The sequence below is a fragment of the Sycon ciliatum genome, chromosome 10 (assembly GCF_964019385.1).
Source record: "Sycon ciliatum chromosome 10, ocSycCili1.1, whole genome shotgun sequence".
In the NCBI taxonomy this organism is placed as follows: domain Eukaryota; kingdom Metazoa; phylum Porifera; class Calcarea; order Leucosolenida; family Sycettidae; genus Sycon; species Sycon ciliatum.
The window spans coordinates 209067-220402 of NC_088652.1; the positions used below are offsets into that span (position 1 = coordinate 209067).

Here is an 11336-nt window from a genome sequence, read left to right on the forward strand (position 1 = left end):
AGGGGGGGGTAGCGCCCATTTCAGATAGAAAAATGACCGTTCGCACATTTTCTTGTAGTGTTGAAACGATCTCACCGGATACTCGTTAGCTCGCTCGCCAGAAACTCGGCTCGTTTGTGCGGCCAGCTCGTTTGCACTAACGAACACCGTACTCCGTACACATGGCAGTACATGTCGACCGGGGAGTCGTAAAAATATTTTACGACTCCCTGGTCGATCGAGAGTCCAGTCCCGCGCAAAGTGAAAATCACTTGCAGTTACAGGTGACTGTATGCCTGCACGACACTTGAGTTGTTTCAGTTGTCGTTGCAGCTTTGGTGGACTCTACTGATGTCTTGTTCCGCATCTGCTGACCTGTCGCAGGATATGCTTTAGTCACCTCTCCATTCGAGTGAAAGTTACGCTCAGTCGTTTGGAAGTTTTCTCCCGCGATGCAGCGAAGACCAGGGCTACTTGCAATCTTTGCAAAACGGTCTATTATTACAAAGGCTAATCCACGACGGCGCTGAAAAGACATCTCGACACCAAACAGCAGTCCGAAGTGAAGCAGCAGCAAACCCAAAAGCCGGCGGTGATAACTTGAACCAGCTGAAAAAAATCGAACTTAGAAAAAAAATTATTCAAAAAAATAATCATATTTGCCACATCAATGAAACTCGTTAGATCGCTCGATAGCTTGCTCGTTAGTGGAACTGATCGCTCGTTTGTTATAGATACGCTCGTTTCAACACTATTTTCTGGATGTGTGCAATACAGTGCTGAGCTTGTGCTAGACCGCTTCAGACAGCAGGGTACGGGTGTGTTTTAGGTGTAGATCTAACCCTTGCACTACGCATGCAGGCTACTCAGAGGTGTCAAATGTCACACCAGCCTGATCAAACCGTGTACCTGCCACCTGGCCAGCTTTGACAGTACAGTGTTGTGGAGTAACTCTGTTTATGTGTGTGTACATGTCATTGATTGAACTAAGACTGTAACTAATACTTACTTGTACTCAGTAGATGTGGTACTACTGAATGCCATTCACTTCGACACTAGCGTCCATGTCCATGTACATGAACATTGTACATGATTGTGCATACCATGGCATGTACAGTACAGTAGATCTACACTGAAAATGTGCGATAAGACTTTCAAATAGTGGGGGGAGGTAGGGGGGTAAAGTCTATTCGAAATGCGTTACGTTTACAAAAAAAGTGCGAACTTACGAGATGCTCCCTAAGTGCACATCATGATAAGTGCACATTATCATGTTTAATGGGTCTACTGTATAAGTACAAAGTTTCGTTTGGAATTAACTTTCGCTATGCTCGTTAGGGGCACGAAATAACTAAAGTTTGTATCAAACTTAAGTTTATTTTCCGAACGTTCGGGGTGATAGACCTCGAGCAAAACGAAATTTAGTTGTCATAACGAACCTGCTGTTGGAGTGATCTAACGAAAGATTTCGTGAACGAAAATTTGTACTTCTAGAGTAGTAGCACAAGATCAGTGTATGAGTCATTGCTTCCTATAAGCATCACTTGCCTCTGAAAATCATACCCATGGAGGGGGTTCCAGTGGCCGGTGAATAAATCATTTATTTGGAATTGAAGTTGGTCGGTTGCTTACTGGTGTCGGTGAAAGTAGCTGCCAAAATGGCGGTACAAAATAGTGGTAAAATCACAAAAATCTGGGTCCATTGATCCCCCCCCTCCCCCGCCCCCTTCACTCTTGTCCTGGCTATATCCCTGGTTGTGCACAACTGTGGACATGTACACGTATGTGTTATGCACAACTGTACGGCCGCGTTCGAATTGTCTTCATCAACTGTTCAAACAATTTTTTTAAAGAGATTTATTAAAGTGTCCCATTAGAACGGTTTCTATCATTTTAGAGTTTTTCAGTGGAATTGTCATGGCGATGATGACGTCCGATCAGATCGACCATCTCCACGTACTACGTGACGTAGCTATTCCAAACTCTTCGGAACTAATCCACCTCTCCCATCGGATGAGGTTGTGGAGTTTCGAGGAGTTTCGAGGAGCTTCGTTTTTCTAAAGAGGCCAATACGGCCACCTCTTCAGAAAAACGAAACTCCTCGAAAAGTCAAAGAGTGACAATTATTTGAATGCGCCCTACATGTATGTGTTATGTACAACTGTGTACTGTACATACATACATACAGCAGCAGCAACACAGCATACTGTAAAGTACTGTGCATGCCCCCCCCCCCCACCCCCCCCCCCCCCCCACACACACACACACACGCTGCATGTGTATCCTGTCATGCATGTTCTATCTATGAAACAACACCAGCGTATGGAGATATATCTATGAAACAACACCAGCGTATGGAGTGAAACAGCATATCAAAACTGATGCATGCGCTGAAACCTCAACATGTACACTAAGCTGCAAATGTGTGTGTGTGTGTGTGTGTGTATGTGTGTGTATGTGTGTGTGTGTATGTGTGTGTGTGTATGTGTGTGTGTGTATGTGTGTGTGTGTGTGTGCGTGTGTGTGTGTGTGTGCGTGTGTGCGTGTGTGTGTGTGTGTGTGTGTGTATGTGTGTGTGTGTGTGCGTGTGTGTGTGTGTGTGTGTGTGTGTGTGTGTGTGTGTGCACTTTGTGTGTGCACTTTGTGTGTGCGCTTTATGTGTGCATGTGTTTGTGGATTTGTTTGTGTGCCCCTATGCCTGCTTGCAGTGTACAGCGAAGAAGACCTTTCCTCGTCCAGGGATCTTTTCATCTTGTACAATGCAGACCAGGCCAAGCAGGTAGGGCATGCTGTGTTGCTGCTGCAGTGAAAGGGTTAACCCATTCGTATCTCACTCCACGGAGGGATTCCTGTGTAACTTTTCAAGTTGCAAGAAATACGAAACGAATAAGCAGGCTGACGTTGGCAATAGCCACAGTCAGACAGTCATCCATAACGTGTCGTGCCTACTTCTTGTACATGTCAGCAAGAGTCCATAAACAAGAGTGTGCAACTGTGATCTCTTTTCTATGGGCCAGATGTGCGGCGCGCTGCCTTCATTACATCATTCAGCTGCAGTCCGCGCACTGCGGAAAATCAAACACCGCCCTTTCCCTCTGGTTTGAAATGAACTTTCGTACGGAACTGGAGTTCACGGCCTTCACGCGCCAGAATTCAGAGATCGCGTAGGTACTGGAACGAATTGAGCAAAAACGGATGGGCTCGTACGAGAAATTGTGAGTTTGAATGCATGCTTTCAGAGCATGATGAAGGCAAGTTACGTAATGAAGGCAGCGCGCCGCGCACTGGGCCATAACCACAGTTGCATACTCTTGTTTATGCACTCTTGATGTCAGCTACAGCCATGGATATCTTTGAAATGGTTTTGCAAGCAAGCCGCTTTTTGTAAGCATGACTTAACTTTGTGTAGGGTGTACGGTTCCGTCGCTTTTTATCATTACCCAAATCAAGCAGTCTCCTCTGGACTAACCGAGTTCTGACGGACGACGCTCGTTGTTAGCCAGCTTAATTCTATCACTGTATTTCAGCGAGTCATACGATTAAAAATTTAATAATAAAGAGGTTGCGCACAACGAAAATTCGTAAGATTTCGCCCGTTCGGGTTCGAGTAACAAAAGTTGCTGCGAAGGTCCGTCCAAACGCGACCGAAACAGAGCAGATCTACGAAAATATTTTTTCATAACGTGGAGTACTAAAATACTGATATTTTACAACTCCCTGTCTTGACTCTCCGTACCCGCACGCGGGGCCCTGTCTTGACTCTCCGTACCCGCACGCAGGCCGTGTTGACCTACTACGAAAAAGTTCACACGTTGTGCGCAACCTCACAGCTTATGTTAACTTTTTTTCGTTAAAGATATTCGTTACGGCGAATTTACGAATTTTAAAGATATTCGTTACGGCGCTGCGAATTTTAAAGATATCCGTTATGGCGCTACGAATTTTCGTTGTGCACAACATCTCTAATAATAAAATGATGAAATAACAGACAAGTGTGCGTGTGTGTGTACGCTTAACCCTTTCACTGCCAGCTGACCACTCAAGGTGACAAGGCGCTCCCTGCCAGGCTGTCAGCTGAGCTGTACACCCCCTCCCTGCCAGGCACTTTTTACCTCCAGGTCGAAAAATCGAAAGGCCAACTTCTCATGGATTTTTTGGTACTTTCTGTACGGAATATCGCTTTCCAAAGTATACATCGTAGGTAGACAACTCATAAAGGAAGCCATTGCTGTCGAAAAAAAATCGCAAAATCCGAAGTACAAACGTGCTGCGCGCTCTAGCGCCAGCCGCTGTTCAAAAATGCATGTCATGCGAAAGTGCGCGGTGCGCCGCATGCGCTACATACACTATGTACACGACCGGCCCGGACACTCGCGAAGTAAAGTTAGTTGTTTTGGAGAGAGAAGCAGATCCTTTTTTTTTGTTAGCTGGGATTGAAAGATCTGCCAGTGGACCGGAGAGCTACAACACTGGAAGCAGAAGAGATGGCGTGCGGAATGTTATCTGTCTTCGTGGCAACAGGACTTCAGTTGCGAGAGACTTTCGTCCTGTTGTTGCGGACGAAACTCTTGTTGCTGCCACCAGAAAACTCGGAGAACGAAACGATCGTAAGTCGTTTGGTGAAGCGGATCGTGTCGGTGAACAGCTGCGGAATGTTCTGCCGCCATGGTGGTCGTTTGTTCTCCCGATTAGCAGCAGTCCGAATACATTTCGACTTCGGAGAGTGAAGCGCTTCCCTGTTCCGTTGACAAGCGCGGCGTTTGCGGGTGTAAGCACTTTCGCATCAGCTTGCAGTAGATCGTCAGGTATTGAGCCAGAGGTAGGTGTCGTTGTAGAAAGAATATAATAATAATTATTATGTTGTAGCTGACATACCTGTAGTGTCTCTTGACTGTGCTGGCCGCCATTGTAACGTGGTAGTCCTTAGAAATTTTTAGTTCTGGACCCAGTGAGCGCCGCCAGCGCTGTTTCCGCCAAGTTTGCAGTGAATGCGTCCGTGAGGAATCCGTCGTGTGGTTGTCTCTACCCGTGATTCCAACCGCCTATCGCAATGGATAGCCGCCTGGAGTCTTGGGCAATGGCTAGGCATCAAGTCTGAACCACATGTCATGCTCCTTGCAATGAAAGTTGATGGGAAAGAGAAAAAAACTGGCACCGACTCAGCAAGGTGGAAGTGCGTGAGAACCGATTTCTTCCGCGCCGCTCGGCTAAAAATCAGATGCGCATTTTCAACGACTCTGGTTCGATTTTTTAAAAATGGCAACCCATGTTTCTGGCAGCGTATTTCGATGATGGGTATGGACCTCTTCTAGGGCCTAGTGGCCCTCTACCACGGCTAAACATCTCCATTATTCAAAAATAGCGGCCCGAACTGGGTGAAGTCTGCCTGTCGACAAAAGTCGACGGTGGCACTGGGGACTGCATGTTTGCTTGTCGACTTTCGTCGACAGTGGCACTCAGAGTGCATGAATGCGCTGTCGACTTTCGTCGACAGTGGCAGTGAAAGGGTTATAGCCAGATGGTGTTGGGTCTGTTGCCAACGGGCTTTGCTGCTGTGCGTGTGTGTGTCTGTATGTATCTGTGTGTCCATTCAGTACTTGGTGCGGCTTGCCGAGTGTAGCCCTGGTAGTTTCACACCGTTGCTATGGTTACTGATCCGCCCCCCTTGGCCAGCTTTCTACATCTCCTGCAAGTCCACGGTGTACTCCAACTTGGTTGCCATGGTAACCAAGATGATTCAAGATGAAGAGGTATGCCTGCGTTTTGATTGTATTTTGATTGTATTTTTAGATTCGTTTGTGAATCGCTAAATACTACTTGGTCCGGCTCATCGCAATTGTCGCTTATCTACCGCCACTAAGAACAGGAGTTTTTTTACCGCTTTGTGAAATTTCCAATAGGCATAGTGAGGAAGTATGATACATGAATACTCTCCGCCACAAGAAAAAAAATCAGCAATGGAATCAGGTAAAGCGAGTCGAAGAAAGGAAGCAAGGTAAGCAAAATACACGAAAAAAACAGCGAAGGAGCGCGTTTTGCACTCACACTCTTAGTCTTAGCAGATCCAGAGTTCATTCAACTCTGCATCACTCGAGCTGCCGCGCCGGCGTTACATGAGCTGACATTTGCTGGTGTCTACCTGCTGGCGTAGACTGGAGTATCTCTTGCTTTCTCAGCCTGTTGTATGGCAGCAATGGAAAAGGAAAAGTTGTGGCTGTCACTTCGGTGCTCGAAGGAACCGTGGGCAGTGTGACCTGTGTGTCACCACAGTGTGTTTCGACAAAGCCTTCGAATGAGGCATACAGGCCTCTCCAAACAGCTGTCATACGCTCCAGACGCTGACCACGACTCTTGTAATGCTGCTGCTAGGTCCACCAGGCGAAGGAACAACCAACACGTCGGCCGGGCGCATCGCATCGAAACACCTTTCTTCTTCAGCATGATGATCACACTCCTCTGCCGTGCACGAGTACGTGCCTGTCACGCTCTCCAGGATGTCAGTTGCCCCTGCTACAGTTCCGGTCTTCGGGTCGCTGCGCTTGACTTTTGGCAACACAGACAGTGAATGGCCAGATTCCCACTTCCCAAAAAAGTCGAACACATCGCGATTCAAAGCGCTAGTCGGGATCATTTTTCTTTGGTGCCTCCTTTGATCTTGCCATCACAACCTCCCAAGCAAAAGTAAGTTAGATATCGTGATTGGACTGGGTTTTACCTGTCAAAAAGTGCGTGGGAGATAAGCGACAATTGCGATGAGCCGGACCAAGTAGTAAGGTGCTGCTTCTATTGGTGGCAATAGCTTACTTCTGCTGGTGGCAAAGAATTTCAATTCCTTTCTTATCCAGGTGTATCATGGTGACACACAAGTGCAGTATGCAATGCATAATCGGCTGTGTTGTACTCAGACACAAGTAATCCATAATCAGCTGTGTTGTATTGAGACACAAGTAAAGCCTGGTTCACATTCGACAGGAAGCGACGGGGCGCGACGTAAGGATCAACGGGAAGCGGCGGGACGATCTGACGGCGTCCAATGTGAACACCAGGAACGGGAACACAGCCGTACTACCGTACAGATCGGGAAGCCATGGGAAGAGTTAAATCAGTTCACCCTTTCATACTGTAGACGAGTGTAGACGGGGACGCAAGCGTACAAAACGGCTCCAATTCAAGTGTGAACAGGAGATGACATCATGCACCGACTACTGCCGATTCGTACTTTGAAATGTTTAGCATTTCGAACACTACACTTCCCATGATAACTCACAGAATGGCTAACACGGCTGAGTTGAATTCTAGCAAGATAAGGTTTCATGTCCCTTCCTTTACTTAGGGCCTGGTCAGAAGCGTGGCAGACGAATTGTTTTATCATTTCCTGGGGCTATTATTAGAATGGCACAACTTTCAGGGCTACTTTTTTGGTCTTCATAATAAAACTGGTGTTGTGAATTTGATTCCGCTTCGTTCAAGGAGTAATGATTGAAGAGAAGTCCCGAAAAACAAGAAATTAGGTCCGAAAGCCACCCAGTCACGGACCTTGCCTTATGACTCGCGCCGTTCAACGTTCAACATCGCAACAACTGCTACATGTCTTGTCGTACGAAGCGTACAAGATTTTACAGCTCACCCCAGCCGTCCTGTACCGTCAGCGTTGTGTCGAATGTGAACTATGCTTAATCCATAGTCAGCTGTGTTGTACTCAGACACAAGCAATCCATAATCAGCTGTGTTGTACTCAGACACAAGCAATCCATAATCAGCTGTGTTGTACTCAGACACAAGCAATCCATAATCAGCTGTGTTGTACTCAGACACAAGCAATCCATAATCAGCTGTGTTGTACTCAGACACAAGCAATCCATAATCAGCTGTGTTGTACTCAGACACAAGCAATCCATAATCAGCTGTGTTGTACTCAGACACAAGCAATCCATAATCAGCTGTGTTGTACTCAGACACAAGCAATCCATAATCAGCTGTGTTGTACTCAGACACAAGCAATCCATAATCAGCTGTGTTGTACTCTCACACATAATCACAGTAATACCTACATCAGACCTTCGCGTAAGAAAAATCCAGGAGAGTGAACAATCACTCTCGCTATCCTCTCAAGGAGAGTGGTGGGAGAGCAGTCCCCACCACCCTCCCCCCCCCCCCCCCAAAATAAAGTCGCTCGCCTTATCTATCCAAGGCGAGCACAATACGGGTTTTTTCAACATCTTGCCATACCCCAATCAGATTCAATAGTGACAATACCCAATACTGGCAATACGGAGCATCAGCAAATCGAATATTCGAATGAAATTCGAGAATCGTCACGAAAAGCACTCAATCAGTCGAAACTAGGGCTTTGTTCGACTGAAAAATGCCCGCAAACAGAAAATACTTTTCGAATACTTTTCGAATGCTCCGCGCGTGCTCTAGTACACGGCGCACTACGAGTACTCATTCTTGCGCATGTAGCTACTAGTTCTTACTAAAGTACTAGTCCGGACTTCTTGTCAATCTTGACGCTTTCCTCTCTCTCGAACTGTGAAAAGTTTTATCAAGTGTGCATTTTGTTTCATTTCAAGTATCCTGGAATCATGGCTTTGTCACCAACTACCAGCCCCGGTATGCCTCCTGCTCCCAGTACTGCAGTAGCCCTGCTGGCGTTGTCTCGGCATCTGCGTCTATGGTGAGTTCCCCGCAGGGAGAGGGCAACTCAAAGTGTGCCAAATATTTGAGGGTCGACCTTACCATGGATCTCATTCTGCTGAGGCAGTGTAGGGCCCACCCTCACCTATTCGTCCGCGGGTCTCCTGATATGCAAGGGATAGCGGAGGAGCTCGGCCGAGATCCGCCTTTTCAAGGGGTCTCCAAGAGAGATCCTATCGCCAATAGCCTGAATCGGATGAAGCATCCGCCGCTTCGCGTCATCCCCAAAGGCAATGAGAAACAACAGCAACTCCGTTCATTGCACATCTCAAAATCCCAGTCCTCAACTGCTCAAGCTATTATTAAAAAAAAACTCGATTCGAAAATACTGGACTGCGCTACATGCTGAACCTCTTTTTCATTCGAATTTTCTCTCTGATTTTCTTTTTGCCATTCGAATAATCAAATCGAAAATTCGATTTGCTGATGCTCCGTATTAGCTGCCAAATTCGTTCTGGAAAATCGCCGTAAGCACTACATATGAAAGCTGTTCGGACCACAACTTTAGTTTCCCTCCATCAGAGACAATGACACACGCAATGGGAAATTGAGCTAAGATCCATGGTATTTTTGTAGTATTCATCGTAGAGCGCTCCTTTCTTTTGTAGCTGACCGCTAGCCTAAAGACCTGTGCCTGGTGCGGCGTCACAGTCACACGGGTCTATGCATGCCCGGACTAGCGACTGTCACGCAACAGAGAGAAATCCTTTGGGTCAAAATTATAATTGCCACCCAAGTGTGGGAGTGAAAATTTGCAATGGTACGTAAAATACCTTGCGAGTGCCGTAACTCCACTATTGGACCTCGGATCGACTTTCGATGTGATGGAACTGACAGCTGAGAACTTTCTAATGCGAATAGACCTTTCGATTACTCGATTCCGTTCAGGGAAAGCTGAGTTACGAAATATTTGAGTGTTTTCAGAACTTCATAGTGATGCGGATGCGCTCGAAATTCTCAAGGCGCGCGACGAAAAGTGCGCCCTAAAAGAAAATAAGGAGAGCGAAGGCGCGCGAGAGCGATCGCTCTCCTTTTACCAGATGGTCTGTACATGTAATATCACAAAATCACATGGAAACGAGTTATAAAGCAACTATCCACGACTGTAACAAGATAATAAGCAGTCAGAAAATGCGATAACAGGGCACAACACTGACATGTTACTGTGACAGCACTGACATGTTACTGTCACAACACTGACATGTTACTGTGACATTCAACGACCTGAGACCTAGCTCTAACACATGTACAGTGCACAAACCAACAGCCTTCCGGCTTGGAAGGTTCAAGGTTATTGTAGGACCAATGAGGGGAAGGTGAGCGCAGCGAAAATGTGCACAAGCTAAGTCCCACCGCAACTAAGAATGGGTTGTTTCTCGCTTTCTTGTTTGTGTGCTGTTGCAGACACCGCCCAGCTGCATTCTATATTCGGTTGGGAGAATCAAGCAGTTCTGTGACCAAATGGTAAGAGGACAAGACATTGCACCATTACCACCTCCCTCCCCCCCCCCCCCCCCACACACACAGATACACGGAGACTCCCTCGATAAGGCCTGTGGAAAATCCATAAAATACTAATACAAATACACGCCCCCCCCCCCCCCCACACACACACACCGATACTCACACCCACACCCCGCCGGCAGCAGCAGCAGCAGTAGGGGAGTAGCAGCACCACCAGCACCACCATCAGACGCATCACCAGCCGCACCAGCAGCAACAGCACCAATGCCACCACCAACACCAGCACCTCTAGCCGTACCAACACCACCACCAGCCGCACCAGCACCGCCACCACCACCACCAGCACCACCAACACCAGCACCACCAGCACTAGCACCACCACCAACACCACCACCACCAGTAGTGTCTACTGTAGTGTCTACTGTAGTGTCTTGTACAGCCTGTTTTGAATACAACTGTGTCCCCCCCCCCCTCCCTCCCCCTCCCCCCCCCCCCCCCCCCCCCTCCACTGTCAGCACATAAGCATGGTTTTGTATTGCATACATAGAGATACGTGCTTCGAATAGTAGCCTGACTTGAATAGTAGCCTGACTTGGATAGAAGCCTGACTTGAATAGAAGCCTAGCACTGATATCGGCTTCTACAGGAATATACCCGGCTTGTATACGCCACATTGCTGTATATGATACAGGCTGTATGGAAGTAGTCTATATGATACAGGCTGTATGGAAGTAGTCTATACGATACAGGCTGTATGGAAGTAGTCTATATGATACAGGCTGTATGGAAGTAGTCTATATGATATAGGCTGTATGGAAGTAGTCTATATGATACAGGCTGTATGGAAGTAGTCTATACGATACAGGCTGTATGGAAGTAGTCTATATGATATAGGCTGTATGGAAGTAGTCTATATGATACAGGCTGTATGGAAGTAGTCTATACGATACAGGCTGTATGGAAGTAGTCTATATGATATAGGCTGTATGGAAGTAGTCTACAGTCAACTTCGCCAATAACGACATTCGGCGGGGCATCAGAAAAGTGTCCTTATTCGCGAAGTGTCCTTATAACCGAAGTCCCATTTGAATGTATGTGAACCCATATTTTGTATAGTATGACATGCATATCAAAATCAAGCTCTTTTCTTGCTCTATGTCAATGTGTACTCTATTTTCATATTGCAGTTGAAAGGA

General features: G+C 46.8%; 1 protein-coding gene across 1 annotated transcript in view; it reads left to right on the plus strand.

Moving 5' to 3' along the window:
* LOC135826074 (mucin-5AC-like) overlaps nt 1–11336 on the plus strand; it is a 66411-nt gene that overhangs the window by 11482 nt on the left and 43593 nt on the right. Inside the window, exons 4-6 of the mRNA XM_065338713.1 lie at nt 2688–2758; nt 5574–5729; nt 10081–10140. Coding sequence (XP_065194785.1) covers nt 2688–2758; nt 5574–5729; nt 10081–10140 — 287 coding nt within the window. The remainder of the gene's footprint in view (nt 1–2687; nt 2759–5573; nt 5730–10080; nt 10141–11336) is intronic.